Here is a 24,991-nt window from a genome sequence, read left to right on the forward strand (position 1 = left end):
GGCAGGCTGAAAGCTGGTTTCTGGGGTTTTGTTTAGCTACTACATTTGCAACATAGTACATAGTTGCTTAGAGTTGCAACTCAGAGGCCGGCAAGTCAGGCGGGGAATGTTGGAGTCTGCAGTCACTGGTGCAAGCAAGCCTCATGTTCGCTTCCAGCTGCCTGGCTGCCGGCCGCCATCTTGGCTGACAGTTCATTTGCATAAGGATATGTTGATTAGCCAATGGGAAGGGTAGCGGTCGTACGCTAATTACCATGTTTCTCTTTTATTAGTGTAGATATATATATATATATTATATATATGCCATTTTAGATGTATAAATAAAATAGGCAAAATAAAAGTAAATTAAAAACCTCCAGACTATTTGGATAAATAAATCTATCAGGAACTCTGCTATAAATGACACCTAATTCCCGATAACAAAGGAGCATGCATCATTACTTAGCATGAAAATAGTCATCGGGAAAGTTGAACAAGAAGTAAAGTATAGGAAATAATAATTGCAAATAACTAACTTATACAGTTTTCAAAAGAAATGGAACAGCAAATAAAATTAAGAAAAAATACATTATTAACTTGCTTTCTTGGAGTCACACTGCAATGAATATACTACCAAAGATCTAAGGATTACTCTTATTCATGCATTCCTCTTTTTTCCTTCCTCACAAATAATTATTAAGAACTTACCATGTACTAATCACTGTATTTGGTGGTAAACAAGGTGGCACATCCCTGCCCTCTCTGAGCTATCAGGAAAAAGAGCCAGTTAAACAGGTACAATAATACCAATAAAAAGGGGGAGCATTATGCCAGCTTAGGTACAGGGAACTATACCTGTACCTAAGCTGTATAGTAGTAGGACCGAACATGTCCTAAGAATGCGGGAAGGCCTTCCTGAGAAATGATTTCTAGGCTGAGCTTTGAAGTTTGAATAGGAGATGTGTGGCTAGACAAAAGGAACAGTATAAGACAAGTCTTTGATCTCTTTGCAAAGAACGAAAAGATGTTAAGTATGACTGGAACATAAATGAGAAGGAGAGAGATGATACTGGAGAGGTAAGCAGAAGCCAGCTCATTCAAGGAAGGTATTTTTGAGCCTTAATAAGGAGTTTAGATTTACCCTAAGGGCAGTGGGCAGCCATCAAATGGAGGAAGTATTATGATCTCATTTGCAATTTGGAAAGATCGCTTCAACCCGGCCACAGTAAGGAGACTGGACTGAACCGGGGCAGGACTGGAGACAGAGGCCAGTTGAGAGACCTTATATGTAGATATGCACACACAGTTTCCCAAGGCGGGTCCTTTCAGAGCAGCTTCTCCGTGCTGAGAAGGCCCTAGCGGTGCGGCAGGTGGTTGACCATTCATCCTTTGGCAAAAGCCAGACCGGTTCCCCTGTAGATGGCAAACAGAAATACCTCCATGCAGATCCTATCTTCTTTACCCTATGCTGTAGCCCATTACTTTTGTGATGTTTGCTTTTCTGCCTAGTGTCTTCTCTTGCCTTTAGAATGCAGCTAGAGAAAGCCCAGTCTTGAATAGGAGAAGCTAAGCCAGGCCAAGAGGATGTTTTTTGTTGGTCATAGCCCCCCCTTCTTTGAGGAAATGCCAGTAGCACATTAACTGGCTCTGAAAACAGACTGCCTTGCCACTTTCGACTCAAGGAAAAAGATCCAGGTCTAGTGTAATTTGCTAGGGAGTTTTAAAATTTCATTTCACTAAGAAGTATCCTTTGTTTTCATGTTTCTTTATGCCCTCAGAAAAGCCTTTTCCAAGTATACAAAAGTCCACCATTACAAATTGATGGGATTTACCTTTAAGTGATAAATGATAGATAGATAGATAGATAGATAGATAGATAGATAGATAGATAGATAGAGACAGATATTTATATAATATAGATACAGGTATTTAAGCACATACACACAAAAAAACACATTAAAAAAACCTTGAAGAATATATACCAAAATGTCAGCAGTGGTTATTCTGAGTAGTTGTATAATATTTTTGTTTTGTTACTCTTTATTTTCTAATATTTTTACAGTAAACAAAATACAATAAAAGTAGATTTATTTTAATGAATAAGGTTTAAAAACAAGGGATGCTTTCTTTATCTGTTAAACGTTTGAAGAGCTTAGTCCTGCCCTAGCTGGTTTGGCTCAGTAGATACAGCGTCAGCCTGTGGACTGAAGGGTCCCAGGTTCGATTTCTGCCAAGGGCACATGCCTGGGTTGCGGGCTTGATCCCCAGTAGGGGGTGTGCAGGAGGCAACCAATCAATGATTTTCATCATTTATGTTTCTGTCTCTCTCACCTCTCCCTTCCTCTCTGAAATCAATAAAAATATATTTTTTTAAAAAGAGCTTAGTCCTATAATTACTACTCTAGAGATAGATAAAATATTTAAACCCTAACCCACCAGGCAGCCCTCAGAATGCCCATAGGGTATTCTACAGGACTTTATAGTTTTTCTCACAAAATCATGTCATTCAGCAGTTACGGTGATGTGTATATTTTCAGTTGTTGTCTATGTGGGCATTAAATTTTGTGAAACATATAAAGCACATTTCACTATCATTTTTTAGCAATACTGCTTTTGCTTTTATTTTGGCACCACCTGTCTTCATTAAGCTTAGTTTCTAGACCAGTAAAACCAACTTAATTTTTTCATGAACTGTGGTGTCGATGATATTTGGCAGATAAACTCTGGAGCCTTGCAATTTACTGTGACTCCTTTCTATACCTGTTATTCACATATTGAACTATCATACAACTTTCTCCTTATGAAATGTATTTTGGTACTAAATTCCATGTATCAATATTTTAATTAGATACTTGATTTTTATATATGGATAATACTTTATCCTGTTTTCTAGTTATATTTTTTTAAACCGTAGAATAAAAATCTTTTTCAACTTCTTTTCTCTGCTCAAATTCTGGAGTAGACTGTTAAAGTACAGCCCAGAGACAATGGAATTATCAAATTGTAAGCACTTGTTTCTGCTCATTCACAAAGGGCAAGGGAGCCAAACGATAATCAAAGGAATGATCCCTTTTTTAAAAAAACATACTACACATGATATTTATATCCTACTTCTTTCACTTAACAATAGAATGAAATACTTCATGTATAGAATTTAATAACATAGTCATTGCTTTTTACCAAATGTATCTAGTTCTTTATGGATAGACTTTTAACATTTCCATTTTCCCACTTGGGTGACTGTTGCTGGAATGCACATCCTTCACATAAGCCATTTTCTGTGTCTCAGAGTATTTTTCTCCATGTATTCCCAGTATTGGAATTATTGAATCAAAGGGAATGATCACCTTAAAGTTTCTAGTACATAAAAATAGTTTTTAAAGATATCACTCCAGTGTACCCACTTCCCAAAGTTAATGTGTCCATTTATTTCACCTTCCCCAGTATTGGTACTTTTTTTTTTTACATTTTTAGGAAATTGTTCAATAAAAAATACTATTTGTTAGTGTTTTGTTTTTTATTTTACACTAGAGGCCTGATACATGAAATTCGTGCAAGGGGCTCAGTCCTCGCAGCCACAGGGGCTTGCCTCAGCCCTTGCAGCCCCAACTTTGTCCGAAGGTCGTCCAGAAGGACGTTCGGCTGTCCGGTCTAATTAGCATATTACACTTTTATTATTATAAATATCTTAATGAAGTACCTCCCTGTTTTGTGGACAGTAAAAAGTTAACTATTAGTAACAAGCATGCATGTGAAAATTTAAGTATCTTCTATATAAGCAAATTTATGTTCCCCAAGTAAGAAAATAATCATGTATCTCTGAGGTAAAATGTTGGTGCAGATGCAAATAGGGTAATGTTGGGGATTGTGAATATCAATCACTGTTGCAGCAGGAAGGCAGTTTTGTTATTTTCCTTCAAAAGTAGAAGTTTATCTAAGTGTTTTCCATCCTGGTAGGATATTTTTTCTAACAAATATAAGTGTGTTTTCTAAAGTTACATTTATCCTTATCAAAAAATGTATTCTTATTTCAGACCCTTGCGCTGCTAAACCAGTTTAAATCTAAACTCACGCAAGCAATTGCTGAAACTCCTGAAGACAACGTTTCTGAAATGGAAGTAGAAGATGATGAAGGATGGTAAGGGCTTTGATTTCTTTCTGTTCACCAGAAACAAAGAGGCTCAGAGCAGAGACACTTCCACTACATCATCCCTTTGTTTTCAAACTTTGCCTTCAATCATACCCTCCTTGTTATAGGGCAGCGGTTCTCAACCTGTGGGTAACGACCCCTTTGGCGGTCGAACGACCCTTTCACAAGGGTCGCCTAAGACCATCCTGCATATCAGATATTTACATTACGATTCATAACAGTAGCAACATTACAGTTCTGAAGTAGCAACGAAAATAATTTTATGGTTGGGTCACAACATGAGGAACTGTATTTAAAGGGCCAGAAGGTTGAGAACCACTGTTGTAGGGGCTCATCACCCTTTACTTCATTTCACTTTGCTAAGCATTTATTGAGTGCCTACTGTGATCCCAGCTTTGTGCTAACCAGTGCAAAATACACAAGATGTATAGGACACTATCCCTGCCCTACATTATCTACTATTGATAAGACTCACGTTAAACAACTAAAAAAACAGCCTTAAAAGATTCTAAATCATTAATGTTTTTACACTTTCCCACAAACATTTTAGAAATCACTAATCCATTTCATAATCCTACAAGTTTCTCTTCAAATTTATTACCTACAGGATCCTAGGAATACATGCATAGTTAACTTATTTTTATCTTTGGATATTTTTCAGCTGTTTAAGACACTGATAAGAAATAAAGGAATTAATGACTTGTATGCGTCCTGTGCTTAGCACTTTATCCTATACTGGCAAAAAGAAAGAAAAAAAGAATAAGAATTGTGTTTTCCCTTATCACACTCCTCTGCCCTTCAGTTGACTTCACATGTAGTATATTAGCCTCCCCACACCTACTGCCTCCATCTCCCACTGCACCCTGGCTCAGGCACATTGCTGCGTGCAAGCCAGCAGGTCACCCCCACACATGATTCATCGCTGGAACCTCTGAACTGTCACATGTGCCATTACCCCAACCCAGAATCGTAGCCACACTCCTCTCTGCCAAACAGCATCTCTCCCTATTTCAAAACTCTGTTCAGCACTCCCATCCTCCAGGAAACCAGTCAGCAAGATTTGTGGCGCACTCACAAATCTAGAGGGTGGAGGAAAGAGGCTGGGACACACGTTAAAAAAGACATAAAAACACTCATTAAGAAAACATTTAAGCAAATAAGACTCGGCAGCTATATATAACTTGAATCAAAAGGGCTGAGGGGATGATGATTTGAATGCAATGAATCCTAGCTACTCCAGGACCCTGAAAGTACTTGTGTATTTCTCTATATATGGTTTCTGTATGATCTGAGTTGTGCCAAAATTTTTTTAAAGCCCTGGGTCTCTCTTAATAGGTTTGTATTACTTACATATTTGTTTATACTTAAATTCTAAGTTGCTTAAAGACAGAAGCTGGCTTTTCCCATAATTCTATGCCAGAGGTGAAGGTTCAGTGAGTGTTGATTAACCCATAGAGATAAATGCACATTGCATAGCATAGCACTTTCTGTTCTTTATATGACTGGACATGTTTAGTTCTATTTTGGATTCCATGAATGTCTCAAAATATCTTTCAAATGTTTTGGGTTCAGTCACCACACACACAAAAAATGTTTTTGCCAAGTTTTCTTCCCCTTATTTTTGAATCCATATGCATTTTTAAAGGAAATATGATCCATGTGTTTCTGATTCATTTACACTTAACTCATCAAGAGGGTGTTTTGTAAGAGCAGTTTGATGCCCAATACGTTTTTTTTAACTTTTTATAAGCCATTTAAGTCCTTTTTTATTGAACAGGAAAGTCACCAACAAATTTAAACCCAGAAGTTCCATTTGAAACTCATAACCCACAGGATTCAAATTTACTTTCAACTTGGCAAGACCATTTAACTTCCCAAGGTTCTCCCTCGCCCCTTTGGTGCAGTATTTTCTCATTTTGAATTCCTCATTAGCTTCAGATATCAATTAGTGTCATTATTGTTTTTGATGTACTTTCACAATACAACCACTGTTCTAACATGCTTATTAGAAAATTAAACAAATGGGGAAACTTCACTAGATAGGGGGGAAATCACTGGTCAATGATGTTGGCCAGTCCTCAGAGAGCAAAAATAAGTGGCAAAGGGAAAGCAAACATGTTAAAGGAGCCATTACCATGTCTTCCGGGGTTCATTTCTGCCTGTAATTGCAGCCTCCTAAACAGAAAATCAGTACTGTGCACTATGTACCTGCACATTTTTCTGGTATTTGCTTTTTCTAATATTTAATAAAATGCCTTTAGTATTCAAGGCACTATACAGAATCATATATAATGCCTGGGTCCCCTGTATAATGCCCTCTTGTTGAAATATAGACTATTGAAATTTTGTAGCCTGATAAGGAACAACATCATTTCTTTTCATAAATAAACCAGTTCGGCTTTATCAAGTCTCTGGTGATTTAGATCATCTCTCGTAAAGTATATATTGCACTCAGAAAAGAAGTCTTGTATTCACAATGATTTATAGCAAATATTAGGAGTATATGGCATGTGCCTGTGTGTTATGCATAAATTACACAGCTCCCAGAGTATTTTGTAGGTCACGGTTGCCGCTTTTCTCAGAAGTGAAATTCAGCCAGTGCTGTAGCACTGTCAGGGTCTGTTATCTGAGGTAAAATGATTGCTTCTGAGACATTTTTATGTGTCCGCATGAGTGACCACACATTGAGGGATCATTTTCATTTTCTGTCAAGATAGAAACCATTACCAATTTGTTATGTTTTCTTTTACTTGGCAAACTGTTCTATTTGCATTTTTGGCTGGGCTGCTGTATTGGCATAGTATACAACAGACATTTGGGTACCATTCAGCAGCATTCTATTTTTTATGCAAAAAAAAAAAAGTAGGAAGGGGAGAGAAAGAAAAGAAATATGATTCTATTGTAAACACTATATATGGTGTTTGATAATTATTCCCAGATTTCACTGTCTAGCAAGGCTTTTAAAGAAGTGTTATTAGTAGATCTAAGCTGAAATGCATGATAGAAATTTTTCACTCAAAATTATTAGGATTCTCCCCTTTGTTGGGATATATATTGCCAATATTTGGTGGCAGTGATGGGCACCAGATTCCAGGGTAGCAGCAAGGGCCTGTTTGCCACTACATTCCTTCTCCTCACAGCATTGCACTCTCATATAGAATCCTTCTCCAAGCATGGATTTTATAAAACCGATTAGATACATGGCTGGAGTCATCAGCCAAAGGATTCATATGACCATGTGGATGAAGTCCATATGTCATTTTGGGTTTGTTTAGATAAAGCTTGGTTAGCTCCCAAAAAAGTTTTGAGAGAGCTGTGTCTGACAAGGCAGTCAAGAGACTTATAAAAAAGAAAGCCACCTGCTCCTTACGCAACAAAATCAGCATTCCAGGAAGAGGAGAAAAATTAAATCTATGAGAGGATATTGCGATCCTGTGAGTCTTAACTACTCACTACTATGTTCCATTAAAAATTCTTTCCAGATAGTTAAGTCTAAGAGTAACCTAAAGCTTTACAACAAATGGACATGAAAAACAATGCACAAGGGAGGTCTGTCTGCCTCCTCTTTATCTATCTGCCCTCACCACTTTCCCATAGTACCTACAGTATTCAGTATTGTAAGAGTCAGAAAAGCACTAACAATCAATTGCATGGTTGCCTCCAGTAAACATTTTAATATTTTTATTATATAGGGAAAATATGTTTACTATAGAAAGCCAGACTCCTCCCAAAAAAAGTAAATAAAAATCACATGTGATCTAAAACTTAATAATAAATACCATTAATTTATACATGTATATACCCCTCCAGATATTTTTATGTGGAGACATATTTTAAGCAGAAACGTGATCATATAATACTACAACTTTATAACTTGCTTTTCCCCTCAGCAATATATAGTGAATACTTTTCCTTGCCATATATAATTTTATGATATAATTTTAATATTTTGTTTTTATGGCCATCTAGTATTCCAAAATATGATAAACCACAATTTTCTTGATCAACTTCATGTTGGATATTTAGGCTCTTTCCAGTTTTTTTTTTCTTTTTTTATTGTACACAACATTGTAATAAACATCCTCCTATCTTTGTCGTTGCCAATTTCCTCAGGATAAATTTCTAAAACTGAAATTCTTAGTGCATTGGTTCTCAACCTTCCTAATGCCGCGACCCTTTAATACAATTCCTCATGTTGTGGTGACCCCCAACCATAAAATTATTTTTGTTGCTACTTCATAACTGTAATTTTGCTACTGTTATAAATCGTAATATAAATATCTGATATGCAGGATATATTTTCATTGTTCGCGACCCACAGGTTGAGAACCGCTGTCTTGGTGGGTATGCATTTTCGGCTTCTGCAAAGTATTTTCAAATGGCCCTCCCGAAATGTCATTCCAATTTATACTCCCAAGTAAATATCGTTTCTATGACTTGCTTTTAGGGCTATTAGTTTCTCAAGACTTAAGTAAGGTACTTTGCAGTGCTTAGTGAAAGAGTAATATTTTCAGAGAAATGCTTTGCCTTTGAAAACTTTTTAAAAATACGAAGTCTGATTTCCTTCTGTTTTTAATAAAGCTGGTACAAATTTCAATGTATCTCTTCTTGAGATGCTTAGCTCTGAATAATCTTGCTCTTCGTTCTGAAAAGCTCTCCTAAGATAATCCTACAGGTTTTGTGTAGGTGCCTTTCATTATGTTGAGGAAGTTCCCTTCAACTTCTAGTATGCTGAGAGTTTTAACATGAATGATGTTGAATTTGTCAAATACTTTTGTGTATAATTGATATGATCATGGGTTTTTCTTGTTTGACTATTAATAGGATAAATTACACTCATTGATTTTCAAATCTTAAATGGCCTTGCAGTCATGTAATAAACCACACTTGATCATGGTGTGTTTCCCTTTTTAATTTGCTGAATCAAACTTACTAATACTTTGTTGATGATGTCTGTGTCTGTGTTCATGAGTAATACTACGCTATACTTTTCTGCTGTTTTTGTCTGGTAGGGGTATCTGGGTAATACTGGCCTCATAAAATAAGGAAAGTGGTTCCTCCTCTTCTATTTTCTGAAAAAAAAGATTACATAAAATTGGTATTATTTTTTCTTTAAATATTTGGTGCAATTTTCCAGTGAAACCAGATGAATATGGAGATGACTTTTTCAGAAAAATTTTAATAGACTTTTATATTTTTAGTGCAGTTTTAGGTTCACAGCAAAACTGAGAGAAAATACAGGGAGTTCCCATATTCTCCTTCCCCTTCCCCCACCCCCTATAGTCATCCCAACTATCAGCTTCCTTCACCAGAGTGGTATGTTTCTTCCAATTGATGAATCTGCATTTGCACACCATTATCACTCAAAGTCCACACACTAGGCTTCACTCCTGGTGTTGTATATTCTATGGGTTTGGACAAATATAAAATGAGATGATCCACCATTATAGTACTTTACAGAATAGTTTCACCACCCTAAAGTTTCTCTATGCTCTGACTATTCATCCCTCCTCTAACCCTGGCAACCACTGATCTTTTTCACTGTGTCTGTAGTTTTGCCTTTTCCAGAATGTCATGTAGTTGGAATCATACACTTTGTAGCCTCTTCAGATTGTCCTCTTTCTTTTAGTAATAAGCATTTAAGTTTTGGATGTCTTTTCATGACTTCGTAGCTCATTTCTTTTTAGTACTGAATAATATTCCCTTGTCTAGGTACACCAGAGTTTATCCATTTGCCTACTGAAGGATATCTTGGTTGCCTCCAAGTTTTGGCAATTATGAATAAAGCTACTATGAACATCCATATGTAGTTTTTTGTGTGGACATAAGTTTTTTGATAAATACCAAGGAGCAAGATTGTTGTATCATATGTTTTGTTTTGTAAGAAACTACCAAACTGTCTTCCAGAATAGCTATACTATTTTATATCTCCATCATCAATGAATGAGAGTCCCTGTTGCTCCACATCCTCACTGGCATTTGGTGTTGTCAGTGTTATGGATTTCAGCTCTACAAGGAATCTATTACTAGATGTATAATGGTATCTCGTTGTTTTAATTTGCAGTTTCCTAGTGACCTCTGATGTTGATCATCTTTTCACATGCCATTTGCCATCTCTATATCTGCTAAGGTTTTTCTGTCCACTTTTTATTCAGGTTGTTCATTTTCTTATTGCTGACTTTTACATGTTCTTTGCATATTTTGAGTGACAATCCTTTGTCAGATATGTCTTTGCAAACGTTATCCCAGTCTGTGGCCTGTCTTATTCTCTTGACATTGTTGTTTGTTTGTTTGTTTTTTCTCTCATTTTTTTATTTTCTTGATTTATTATTTTTTTCAAAATTATTTTGTTTTAGTTTCAGATGTATAGCTTAGTGGTTAGACTTTACAAAGTGTTCCCCCCCCCACCAACCCCCGATATTTCCAATACCCACCTGACACCATAGATAGTTATTATAATATTATTGACTATATTCCCTATGCTGTACTTTCTATCACCATGACTATTTTGTAACTATCAATTTGTACTTTTTTTTTTATTGTTTAAAGTATTACATATGTCTCCTTTTTCCCCCATTGACCTCTCCCTGGCCACTCCCCCCACCCCAATTAATCCCTTCACCCTTTCACCTAGTCCATTAATATCCCTCCTCCCCTCTAGCATTGTTTTTCACAGAGCAGAAATTTTTAATTTTAATGAAGTTCAGCTTATCCATTATTTTATTCATGGATCACCTCTTTGATGTTATCAAAAAAGTCATCACCATGTAGTCATGTAGCTTTTCTCTTATGTTATCTTCTAGCAGCTTTATACTTTTGCATTTTACATTTAGGCCTATGATCCATTTTAGGCTAATTTTCTGAAGGGTCTAAGGACTGTGTCTAGTTTAATTTATTTTACTTGTGGAACATTTCTATTTTCACAGAATTTTTTGTTTGGACACATCTTCAGAGGTACTTTAATGTGATATCTCATTGTTTCTTTTAAAACCGCTGGTTAAGTATATTTTTAGCCAATTATAAGTTATTCAGATTAATTAATAAAATTATATAAAATAAGTGAGTAGAAGTCACTCATACTTTAAATATTCATTCTTTTATGCCTTTTTTACTCTTATTCTTCTCCTGGCATAGGAGATGAAGGTGGTTCTGGATCCCGCCAATTCATTCTTGAAGCAAATATTTGCATATGCTATACAGTTGAACAGCTTGGGTTTGAACTTCGAGAGTCCACTTATACGCAGATTTTTTAAAAATACAGTTGGCCCTTTTCATCCACATCCTCAGATTCAACCAGTCAGTATTTTTGCATTGCAAACCACAGTTTCTCAACCATGGATTCCCAAAATACTGCTTTTGCTCTGAGGTTGGTTGAATTCTCAGGTGCAAGGGGCCAACTGTAGTTAAGTTTTAGGGGAACCAGAAGTTATACAGATTTTTGACTGCGTGGTGTTGGCGCCCCTAACCAACCCCCTCGGCATTGTCCAAGGGTCAACTGTATGGCAGTCAACCGCTAGGACCCTTATGCTATCTTCTCTCATTAACCCTCCTACAAGCCTCATGGGGCTCATAGGTTAGGGACCAGTTGTGGTAGATTTGTTTCTTACAATTCCATCAGATAATTAGTATTATTCCCATTTTATAAATGAGGAAACTGAGGCTCAAATAAATTAGGTTACTTGCCCAAGACTATACAGTAGTAAATGGTTATTGTGGGTCACACTTAAGAGCTCATGCTGCTTCCAGAACACCAGCTTCTACCTACAGTGATTTCACTGTGAAGTAATAATCAATGGAATAAGAAGAAAAACTCAACTTGACTTTTAGAGACCTTTAATTCTAAATAATACCTGTCTTCTGGAGCTGGTTACAGCTTATATCACCATTCTCATCTCTGGAATACTTTCCACATTCCTTTAAAGAAATGCACTATCCTGGAGGCTCTCTGTAATCCCACATATTGAATTATCTCCTAATTATAAAGTGGGCTGGCAAACCAGACTGCCTGGGTTCAAATCCCTGCTCCAACAATGATTGCTGAATGACCTGAGCAAGCAACCTCTCTTGTAAAATTTCATTTCTTCACCTGTAAAGTGGAGATAACAACACCTATATCAGAATTATTATTAAAATTAAGTGAGATGATTTATGTAATGTAGTTAACATAGTACCTGACTCTAAGGAAATGCTCAGGAAATATTAGGTGTGAGGGAGGGAGGTAGGTGTATGGGACTGGGGTAGTATTGATAAGGCTTGACAAATTACTTGAGCAACACAAACTAAACATTCTAAATTAAATTGGCAGAATGTTAGTTATACAGTCCTCTTGTAAAAACCTCAAAGAAAAATACATAAAGAAAAGGTGAATGTTAATTTACTTCAGATAAAGTTATCTGTGACCTAGAAGGAATGTAAGTATATTCATTAAATTTGCTAGGGCTCGATGGTTCTATTTTAAAATCTGTTGAAAAAAAAGAGAAAAGTATAGTAAGGCATGTTGATTAGCTGAATTGAGATTATAAAATGCTGAGGCTTAAAGTTTAGTGAATATAAATTTAGCAATCATGGGAAAAGAGGAGAGTGAACAAGATTACCTTTTCTATGCTGGGAATATACCATCATAGATTTTGGACTCTCTCCAGAATTTTTTTTTTCTTTTTAGCACATATCGTTTTGGAACAGATAAAAGCTACCTAGGCATAAGTGGTTTATTTCTATTGGAAAGAAAGTTTAAAGAGCAAGGGTTCTGGGGATTAGCACAATATAGTAAAAAGTCATTTCACAATGATGTTCCAGATAACAGCCAAGCCTGTAAGTACAGGATGGAAATTGCCATTGTACACAGACAATTAAGATGTTATCAACAGCACTCTGGCACTTTAACCATCTCCACAAGTTAAATGATGCTTCAAACATGATAGAAAACAAAAGTAGTAAGATTCCAGGTGAAATTTAGTGAACAAAGATGCATAACTTCTAGGCAGTTGTTTGTATCTCTTTAAAGGCAGCTGTTTGTTTGTTTGTTTGTTTACATATACTTTTATTGATTTCAGAGAGGAAGGGGAGAGGGAGAGATAGAAACATCAATGATGATAGAATCATTTATCGACTGCCCCCCTGCACGCCCCCTACTGGGGATGGAGCCCACAACCCAGGCATGTGCCCTGACCAGGAATCCTCCTATATAATAAAGAGGTAATATGCAAATTAACCCTCACGCTGTCATAAGATGGCTACCTAGGAGGTGGAGCTTTTGACTCTGACTGGCATAGAAACCGACCAATCAGAACCAAATCTAGGTGAACTGCAAGGAGCCAATGGCTGCCTAGGAGATGGAGCTTTTGATGCTGACTGGCGTAGAAACTGGCCAATCAGAACCAAATCTGGGTGAACTGCAAGGAGCCAATGGCTGCCTAGCAGGCAGAGCTTTTGATACTGACTGGCATAGAAACTGACCAATCAGAACCTAATCTGGGTGAACTGCAAAGGCAGAACCTAAGGTGGGGGCTGAGGAGGGGTTTTAAGGGCAACAGCTGTTTGGTATAAGGTGTAAGAAAGCAGTTCAATTTTTTAATGACCAGTTTGGCAGTATAGTGCATATGGCTGGCTATCAGTCCAGATATAGGGATTATGTATTTTTGTCTGCCAAGAGCATCTCCTCCTGCTGAAAAAGGCTCCCCCTCCCATTTAAGCAATCCTCTCCTATATAATCTATCTATACTAATAAAAGGGTAATATGCTAATTAGACTGGGTCGACCAGCCATCTTCCATGCATCCGCCTTCCTTCCGGACAAAGCCATGGTGGTGGGGGCTGAGGCAGAGGCAGTTAGGGGTGATCAGGGGAGGGCAGTTGGGAGCAAGATAAAGCCGTTAGGGGGAGGGCAGTTGGGGGCGAGATCAGGCCAGCAGGGGAGAGCAGTTGGGGGTGACCAGCCTGGCAGGGGAGGGCAGTTGAGAGCGAGATCAGGTTGGCAGGGGAGGGCAGTTGGGGGAGAGATCAGGCTGGCATGGGAGGGCAGTTAGGGGTGATCAGGCAAGCAGAGGCAGTTAAGGGCGATCAAGCCAGCAGGGGAGAGCAGTTAGAGGTGAGATCAGGCCAGCAGGGGAGAGCAGTTATGGGCAATCAGGCAGGCAGGCAGGCAGAGGCAGTTAGGGGCAATCAGGCAGGCAGGCAGGTGAGCAATTAAGAGCCAGCGGTCCCAGATTGCAAGAGGGATGTCTGACTGCCAGCAGTTGGACATCCCCCAAGGGGTCCCCGATTGGAGAGGGTGCAGGCTGGCTGAGGGACACTCCCCCCCCCCCATGCACGAATTTTGTGCACTGGGCCACTAGTCAAACTATACTTTCCTGGTTCATAGGTTGATGCTGAACACTCGAGCCACACTGGCTGGGCTAAAAGGCAGTTTTAAACAATGTGTCATTTTCTTTTATAGAGTTATTAGATGAAATTAATACTAACTGTCATATTGATTTTTCAAATAATCTAAGTTGTGTTTATAATACATGTTCAATATATAAAACATTATAAAGGGGCAGGAAAAAATCACTAGTAATTTTATATATCACACATAATCATGATTAATGTTTTTTTTAATCCATCCTCATATATTTATATTTTCACTTTTTCCAAGAATGGAAAAATTCATCTGATTTTATATGATAAGCCTTCATCAGTGAATAATCCATTAGTTAAATATTTTTTCAGATTCACTGTTATTTCCTTAGGCTAAAGGAAGTAAAACTGAGTCAAGTGTGTGCTCTTTTTTGTTTTTTTTTAGTATAACTTAGTTATAAGAAAATACATAGTTTGGCCCTAGCTGGCTTGGCTCAGTGGATAGAGCGTCGGCCTGCAGACTGAAGAGTGATGGGTTCAATTCCAGTCAAGGGCACATGCCCAAGTTGTGGGCTCAATCCCCAGTAGGGGGCATGCAGGAGGCAGAGAACCAATGATTCTCATCATTGATGTTTCTCTCTCTCCCTTCTTCTCTGAAATCAATAAAAATATATTTAAAAACAAAAAAGAAAATACATAGTTTGTATCTGTTTATCTTGATGAGTTTTGACAATTATATACACTCATGTAAACACCACCAAACCAAGATCTAGAACTTTTACATCACCCAGAGGGTTCCCTTCAGCCAGCCCCTCTCCCAGCCACTCAAACTTCTGTCAGCTCAGATATGCCTTTGATGACATTTTTGCTAGATTGCATTCCAGAAGTTGAATCCTTTTTGCCTGTACCAGCAATAAATGAAGTTACTGATTTCCCCTTACTCTAGACTAGAGTATTATGTGAGCATGTATGTGTCATAATATATCACAGATAACTGATATAGATATACTAATCTTTGCCAGCTTCTACCATATATCATTTTGTATTTCTTTGTTTACTAGTAAAGTTGAACTTTTAAAATGTTTTAATTGACCATTTATATTTTATTATTGTTATGATTGTGGTTGTTAATTGTATATTCTAATGTGATTATATATCTCTTGATTTATAAAAGCTCTTAAATATTAAGGATATCTTTTTAAAAATATTTTTACAATTTTGTCATTGCCTTACAATTTTTTTATGGAGGTTATTGTTTTGTTTTGTGTTTAACATGGAGTTTTAACTGGCAATCTTGTTCTTCATGTTTTCTGCCCAGTGTCATTCTCTACTTCTTAATCCCAGGATTATATAAATACCTAGTTATAGTATTCTCTAGTATTTTTATGGTTTTGTTTTTACTTTATTTTGACATTTTTAATCCACATGGAATTGATTTGGTGTTATTACATTAGATTAATATTATAACTCTATTTTTTTTCTAAATCACTAACCACCATCTACACCAGTGATGGCGAACCTTTTCAGCTCAGTGTGTCAGCATTTTGAAAAACCCTAACTTAACTCTGGTGCCATGTCACATATAGAAATTTTTTGATATTTGCAATCATAGTAAAACAAAGACTTATATTTTTGATATTTATTTTATATATTTAAATGCCATTTAACAAAGAAAAATCAACCAAAAAAATGAGTTCGCATGTCACCTCTGACACGCGTGTCATAGGTTCGCCATCACTGCCTTAGACAGTGGTTCTCAACCTTCTGGCCCTTTAAATACAGTTCCGTCCCTCCACTATGCCCACCAGCCAATCAGAGCGATATGCAAATTAACCCAACAAAGATGGCAGTTAATTTGCATACACAGGCACGGAGCGAAGAGTGAAGACCGTGTAGAAGGAAGACAAGCACTGCAGAAGGGAGCGAAGCAGCGGAGAAGGGAATGGAGCCGAGGCAGCGGACATGGGAGGAAGTGAAGTGGCAGAGAAGGGAGGGAGCAAGGCAGCAGAGATGGGAGGGAGCAAAGTGGTGGAGAAGGGAGGAAGCGAGGCAGGGGAGAAGGGAGGAAGCGAGGCAGGGGAGAAGGGAGGGAGCGAGGCAGCCGAGAAGGGAGGGAGCCGAGGCAGTGGAGATGGGAGGGAGCGGGGCAGGGGAGAAGGGAGGGAGCGAGGCAGGGGAGAAGGGAGGGAGCTGAGGCAGCGGAGAAGGGAGGGAGGGAGCGAGGCAGTGGAGAAGGGAGCAAGCCCGCCTCGGTGGACTTCGCTCCCTTCTCTGCTTCGCTTCAGCTTCAGGAAGCCCTATTCTTGCAGGAATCTTCCTGCAACGGGCCTCTAGTAATTGAATAATCTTGAGTTTCCCCACTGATACTAAATGTGTCTTTTGTCATAGAGTAAGTTCTTATGTATATTTTTCAGTTTTATTACCCTACGTGAATTTTTCTGTCTATTCCTGTGTCAATACCTCACTGCTAAATTATTATAGCAATATAATACTACATAATATCTGGTAAGCAAGTTGGACCTTTATTGTTCAACACATATTTTTACTTTAAAAGCTTAATCGGCTGGATAATGTGCTATAATTATTTTGTGTTAGTTAAGCACACCTGGAAAAAGCTTAGACAATTGACCATGGAATCAATAAAAAGGCCCCATTATTTAACAGGTGGCCACTACCTGAATTACAACCCTAGTGCCAGAAAGGAAATAATCACTCTTTAGACAAATGCCCTACCTTCAAAGTGATGGAAAAGATCACATGTGGAAAATAAGTAGCATGAGGAGTAACAAAGAACAAAATCTAGGATTTGATTGCCATTTTCAGCTATAGGTATATAAATGTTTTTATGAAACGTTTGATCAGATTTTTTTCCATCTCTCTGGTACTGAACCAAAACACAGAGGATTAACAAAGTTATAGAGCAGTGGTTCTCAACCTTCCTAATGCTGCAACCCTTTAATACAGTTCCTCATGTTGTGGTGACCCCCAATTTCATTGTTACAAATTGAACATAATTAAAGCATAGTGATTAATCACAAAAACAATATGTAATTATATATGTGTTTTCCGATGGTCTTAGGCAACCCCTGTGAAAGGGTGGTTCGACCCCCAAAGGGGTCGCGACCCACAGGTTGAGAACCGCTGTTATAGAGTAAAGGCAACCTCTTACTTTTATGTTATATGATGTGGATTCCAGAACACTTAGGATGGATAAATACAAACCACAAAATCCTTTTCCAAAGACATTCATTAATAATCTTTCTACTACCCGCTATTTTGAATTGTTATTATCCCTTCTCCTTCCTGTATTAGTGCAGATAATGCATTACATGTAATAATATTGTTCTGTTCCTTGTGTGCAGATAAGTCAGTTGATTATGATAGGTAAAATAATGGGCTTGACTCCTTTTTTAGTAGAAATCAAAGTTATAGTTAGAAGCCCACTTTTAGTGGACATTTAAGAAACACCAATTAATCTTTTTTAAACTATAAGCTAGATATTGTTCTGATGCGCAAATGATATGGGAAGAATCTGAGTCACAGAAAGGTTAAGTAACTAAAGGTTAGGGTCACGACCTCATAGCTAGGAAGTTGTAGAATTCAGAAATAGTCAATCATTCTTGGCTCAACAATTTAATTCTGTTTGTTTTCGAAGACATTATCACTTGTGATTTTATATTGCACTAGTTTCTCTACCTGAGCTAGCCTGTATATTTTTCGTATTTTCAGATAAAGTAGTGTTGTTGTTGTTTTTAATAATGCCAGACAAGTGACTTCAGGACTTGGTCAAACTGTTGGTAAGAAATTGTCTAGCCCTCTTTAAATCATGGAAGATGTTAAGTCCATATCCCTAATATTATAATCCTTGTATTATTTGAAGAATAAAAATAAAAGTTATTAAAAGTTTGCTTACTTTGAACAAGAAGTTCCTGCCACATTTATCCATCATTTTTCACAGTAATATAAATAGTAAAGTAGTTATGAGTATGGGATTTGGAGTCAGGCCTGAATCTGAATCCCAGCTTGGAAATTTACTGTCTGTGCGATCTCAGGCAAATTATATAACCTTTCTAACCCTGCTCATTAATTTGTAAACTGGGGATAATAATAGTACCTCCCTGGTGGGTTAGATTGTGGATTAAATGAGATGCTATTTTTAAAGGATTTAGTGGGATGTCTGGAATAATCAGTGCTCAGTGTTTTGTTGTTCTCGTCTACAAGGTTGTCATTGATATTTTTAAGAACTTATTTCTCTGGATTTGACTACTATCAGTAGATCCATCAAGATGATGATTAGAGTTTCCACTATTTCTATAATTTTTTTGTTTTGTGTGTTATTTGTTTGTTTGTTTGTTTTTTACCTTTTCTTAATCAACCAATAATACCTTGCAATGGTTAACATAAGTTTCTAATCATAATTCTTAATATTCTGAAATAAAATAAATTTGAGATTTGAGACTTTTACAGTGAACAGTAATTCCTCATTAATGAACTTTTTTTCCTTGAGGCTAGAACTAAATAAAAAGAAAAGGGGGGTGGACATCAATTGTAAATATAATTTAAATAGAAAACAAAAATAATATCACTTTGAAGAGCATAGAATTATAAGCTCATCATAATGTCTGTTTTGCTTCCATTCCTCTCTCTGAGCCAGCGGTTCTCAACCTGTGGGTCGGGACCCCTTTGGGGTCGAATGACCCTTTCACAGGGGTCACCTAAGACCATCGGAAAACACATATATAATTACGTATTGTTTTTGTGATTAATCACTATGCTTTAATTATGTTCAATTTGTAACAATGAAAATACATCCTGCATATCAGATATTTATATTACTATTCATAACGATAGCAAAATTACAGTTCTGAAGTAGCAACGAAAATAGTTTTATGGTTGGGGGTCACCACAACATGAGGAATTGTATTAAAGGGTCGCGGCATTAGGAAGATTGAGAACCACTGCTCTGAGGCAAGTACTAAGGTAGTGATAAAACGAAGCAAGAAGGAATGTGATTACCCACCAGATATCCTAGTTGCTGTGTTCATTTTATAAAGGAGTATAAATGCTGCGGAAGACCAATGTGGTTCTTTCATAAGTAAATCTTGTCAGAGTTGCTGATCCTGGAAAGGTGATTATTTTTATTCTAAGCCCTCCATTCAATCCCTGACATCACCTCTTTTTTTGCCATTTTTCTTCTGGTTGAAGAAAACTCTTCTGTATTGACTCTACTTTCATTTAGTGTGCCCTGAAACAAGTTTCTATCACATTAGGGGGTTTGTTTCAGAGACAGGCAGATAGCCATGTCCCCCTGCTGCTTACCAGGCCTGTTTGATTGGGAACCCTACCTTCCCTATGTGGTTTTGTTACTTCACTGGCCATAGCTTTTGTTATGGGCTGAGCAGTTGTTTAAGCCAAGGGCAGGTGTGAGAATGCATATTACTCATTTATTCTGGAAAGGCGCTTAAGCCTTTCCAACTGTGTCCTGCTGACTGTCAGTATGTTAGATAGGCAAGAAAGCAGAGAAACTGCATTCCCGTGTTGCTGAAGATATTTTGAAAATTACATCTTTCACATGTACTCCAATACTCAACATTTATTAAAGACACTCAATAATAGGAGGACTTCTTTTTTCTTTTTAACTGAGGGAAACAAGTCGTTTTTAAGAGTTTGCTTTTCAAAACCCCAAACTGAGAGGAAAATACTAACATTTGTTCAAAGTTCAGAACCAAGGAGGTTTTCCCCTGTGAATGGTGAACAGTAAAGGAAAATCTGCAGGTTTTCATCTTCTGTTCTTCTTTTAAAGGCCAGTGGCTGGTTTCCTCTCTATTTGGTTTACCTAATGCTCTATATCCCTATACTTATTTCTGTTTGTTCAGATATTTTTAAAATCTCTTCCTATTTTTCTTCTTCTGAGTTTTTGCCATTTCTGTCTGCTATTTTTTATTTATTGTTTGCTTCCTTTAAGTCACTGTTTCTGTTTCCCATCTTGAGTTTTATTTCTTCTTTACTTTTCCTCCTTGGTTTCTTTCTTCTCGTTAGCCTCTTCTGTTTCTCAGTCATCTCTGTCCTGTGCCTAAGAATTATAATATGGGGTTGATTGTAAATTATAGGATCAAATACTACACAGTGAATAAAGCAATGTTGAAGTATAGTTATTCATGTAAAAGATGTTTGTGGTGTGTGAAAAACAATTATAAAATATATACGTCATGATACCTTCAAATATATATATATACACACACACACACACACATACATGTGTGTATTTGTATATATACATAGACATACATAGGAAAACGTGCAGGAAGTGATGTCTATATGTTTACGGTAGTTATTGATGAGCTACGGAGTTTCAAGTAATTTTGTTGTTGTTGTTTTATGTTTTTGCCTCTCAGGATTGTTGTATTTTGCACAAAGAAAAAGTTCCCTCAACAGTGAATATGTTAATCATGCTATACTAGTAAAAGTTGTTATAATTCTTTGATACTGTAAACAGTTTCTGCACTATGGCTTATGGTCTAGTAATAGAATGGACATATTTTAAAATATAGATATAAGTCTCAAAGGTTAGATAGGATGAAGTATATCATGTGTGTATGATGATGTACATGAAAACACTTTGAAAAAGGCAATGCAATTAGTAGAGTATTATAAAGATGATCAACAGTTATACAAGCGTAGTTTATACGTAATACACACTCACACAAAGTGCAAAATGAGTTGAAATGATAGTCAGTGTTTGGACCACACTTTTTCAAGCATGATGTTTGAACCTCACTCTGACTCTGTGAGGCAAATAGGGTGCCTATTACCATCCCCTCATCACAGATAAGCAGTGTGACTCTCCTACGGAAACACTTAGTGACTGAGTTGTACCACAAACCCAGGCCTTCTGACTGCAGTCCACAAAAGTTTTCATAGTATCAAAGGCGAGAGCAGGTCCTGAGGCCCAGGGCAGTCAGGAGAATGTGGGAATTAACCTGGACTATGAATGGAGAGGGTCACAGACCATGGGAAGGAGGTGGGAGGATGTTCCAGAGCAGTGACAAGGACAGAAGCACCAGAGCGTGCTGCAGCCCATCTCTGGTACCGAGCAGGTGCAGTCCTTCACACTCAAGTGTGGGCAAAACTGAAAGTTGTTTTGTCTTGCTGAATTTTTTTAAAAAACAAAAGAAGACTGTTTTGCTTCTAAAATATGTCTCCTTCCAAGCTCCACGCCCCCTCCCCCCCCCGCAAAAAAAAAAAAAAAAATAAAAAACCAGATCATTTAAGTTTCTAACCCATAGTCCCATAGAACGATAAACTTAAGTAACAGGCAGGGGTTATTTCGTTTGGTTTCTTAAGAATTCTAACTGAATAGAGAAGTGAGAAGCTATCAGAACAGTATACTAAACACAAATTATGTGGATGCCAGTTTCACAAAGAATGGCAAGGCCTTTCAGACCGTGTAGAGCAACAGTTCTCAACCTGTGGGTCGCGACCCCTTTGGCAGTTGAATGACCCTTTCACAGGGGTTGCCTAAGACCATCCTGCATATCAGATATTTACATTATGATTCATAATGGGAGCAACATTACAGCTATGAAGTACCAACGAAAATAATTTTATGGTTGGGTCACCACATGAGGAACTGTATTTAAAGGGCCAGAAGGTTGAGAACCACTGGCGTAGAGGAAGGCTGAAGACAATGTGTGCGTTTCTCCCCCGCCTCATCCCTCACAGGGAGTTAGTGTACAGAAGACAAATGTCAATCACAAATGTCAATCACTAGGCAGTTTAACTGGCACATTTGAGAAAGTTAAGTGTTAGATTTTCATAGCATCATAAGATAGTGGTGGTGAAAATACTTTGTTTTAGTGTTTTGAGTACAGTATTAACTTTTCTCTGGTGTAGAGTTTAAAAGGAGAGTTACTAACCTGGAAAACTCCAGGGTCTATAAACATTACTGCTAACTAATTTGGAATTATGTATTAATACTACCAAGGAGGAAGATGAACAAAACCAGGATTCTAGCCAAAGGTTTTAGAGGTGACTGGCTACCCAGAAACATCTGTTTATTCAGCCAACATTTATTGAGGGTATTCTTCTTGCCCAGCATTGTGACCAGGGCTGTTACAAAGGCCAGTGAAACAGAGCCAACTGCAGTCTAGCGAAGGAGAAGAGAGAGCTGACAGAAGAGTGCCCTCACCCTGGAAAAAGAGCAGGCCAGGCCAGAAGCGGAAAGGGACTGGTTCCCAGAGGGGATGACAACCTCAGCTAATAGGGAGAGAAGTGTATCACCCTGAAGAGGCAGCCAGGAGGCAGGAGAGAGCAGGTTTTGTTCAGGAAACTACAAATCATTCAGGATGTCTTGAGCAGCGGTTGCCAACCTTTCAGACCTCACGGACCACCAGTGGTCCGTGGACCAACGGTTAGCGACCAATGGTCTAATGATGAAAAGTTTTTGGGTAAGGTGACAATGGGAGCTTAAAGAGGGGATCAAAAGCCAAATCATAGAGGCCACATAAGCAACTTGAGTTTCATTATGTAGACAATGAGGAAACACTGAAGGATTTAAAACAGGACAGTTTTCATGGCTAGATTTGCATTTTTAAATAAATAAATAAATATATATATATATATGACAAAAAAGACCTGGATATCACCATCAACTGCAAGGCACTCCTTAGTAATTTTATGCCTGAGAGAGATTGCCAGACTTCCACCCTTACCGGTCCAGGCCATGGGCCTTGGCTCTGCCCCACTGAGACCTCCAGCTGAATGGGGGTCCCTACCTAGTACCCTCATTTTAGAAAGGTTAGGAGAAACTGGGACTGAGATTCCAGAGAGCAAAAATTAAAGGCAGTGAGGAATAAAACATTTACAGTGAAAATCAATGCTTCCCTGTTTTTAAGCAAGTGTTCACCTAAAGGAGAGGCTCCTGCCTGGCCAGTGTGCTCAGTGGTTGAGCGTTGGCCTGTGAACCAGGAGGTCATGGTTGGATTCCTGGTCAGGACACATGCCCAGGTTGCTAGCTTGATCCCAAGTTGAGGGTGTGCAGGAGGCAGGCAATTAATGGTTCGCTCTCATCATTGATGTTTCTATCCCTCGCTTCCTCTCCCTTCCTCTCTGAAATCAATAAAAATCTGTTTTTAAAAATAATTAAAGAGAGGCACCTTTTTCCAGAAGATGCTTCCACATTGCTCAAGGCATTTTTGGGACTGCTTTTTTGGAATTCCTTTAAATACCAGCTTGGGAGCCACACAAGTAATCATTCTTGTCTCTATAGTTGCATTTTTAAATTTTTGAATCCTAAAATAAGCACCAACTATCCAATCTGACTTATTTATCCTTCTTATTAGGACTTAGCACTGAGTTAACACTAATTTATTCCTAAAGTTAAATCTATCTTCACAAGATGAAAGTTTACCTCTGAAGACATTACCAGCCAGCTATAAGTTTCTTGACCATGAACCTCACAGATGGCGTGTGAAGTGAGGGTGATAATAACATCTTTCCTGTCTACCCCATACAGCTTTTTTGAAGATAATACCAGACAGCATGTGCAGTACTATGTCAGTGGACACTTTCATTATTATTGCCTCACACTTGGCAGGCAGTTCCAAAATATGCATTTGTCCTGGAGTCTTTCTGTGTGTTCATCCCCTAATAGACTGTTCACTTTAGGAGAGCAGGGCTTGGGTCATATTTGGCTTTGTGTCCCTGGAGTCTGACATTGGGTCTCACACATAAACAGCACTCTGATGTTTGTTGAATGAATAATTGAATCTAGCTCCTTGTCTTATCCTCAAACCATTAATAAGACCTGGCAATACACTTAAGATTCTTCAGTTAAAATAATAGGCTCAGAGGCCATGTAACTTCTTCAAGTAGGTGAGCAGTTTGTCACTGGGAAGCATCTGTTCTCATCTCTGAAGGGTCCAGACTACTGGCTGATGAAATTTATCAATCTGAAAGTATAATAGTTCTTGATATATTTGTTAAATTATCACCAAGTTTTTAATATATATATATTATTAATTTCAGAGAGGAAGGGAAAGAAAGAGAGAAACATCAATGATGAGAGAGAATCATTGATTAGCTGATTAGCTAATTGATTAGTTGATTAGCTGCCTCCTGCACGCCCACACTGGGGATTGAGCCTGCAACCCAGGCATGCACCCTGGTGAGGAATCAAACTGTGACCTCCTGGTTTATAGGTCAACACTCAACCATTGAGCCATGCCAGCTGGGCTGAAAGTGTAAAGGTTCTTTCTTAAACCCTAGTGCTGCAATCTTAACTTCGGCTGTATTTTAAAATCACCAGGAAAACATTTTCAATTCCTGATGCTGGGTCCCCATCCCAACCACGACAATTGATTCAGTACCTCTGGAGGTGAAGGCCAGGCCTGGCACCCAGTTGATTCCAATGTACAACCTGCGTTGAGGTAGGGAGGGCTCTAAGATTAGACTTTGGGAAACATTGCTTTAAAGAAATTGCCTACGTAGTTCTACATTAGTGCCCTAGGAAATGGAAAAGACTTAAGAC

The 24,991-nt window shown here is 37.9% G+C and overlaps 1 protein-coding gene across 2 annotated transcripts in view; it reads left to right on the forward strand.

Annotated features, from left to right (window-relative positions):
- CWC27 (CWC27 spliceosome-associated protein homolog) overlaps positions 1–24,991 on the forward strand; it is a 187,968-nt gene that overhangs the window by 156,353 nt on the left and 6,624 nt on the right. For both annotated transcript variants that reach the window (XM_005857933.2, XM_014548989.1), the window contains exon 13: positions 4,014–4,117. In XM_005857933.2, coding sequence (XP_005857995.1) covers positions 4,014–4,117 — 104 coding nt within the window. The remainder of the gene's footprint in view (positions 1–4,013; positions 4,118–24,991) is intronic.

Source organism: Myotis brandtii, unplaced genomic scaffold (genome assembly GCF_000412655.1).
Source record: "Myotis brandtii unplaced genomic scaffold, ASM41265v1 scaffold115, whole genome shotgun sequence".
NCBI classification, from domain to species: Eukaryota; Metazoa; Chordata; class Mammalia; order Chiroptera; family Vespertilionidae; genus Myotis; species Myotis brandtii.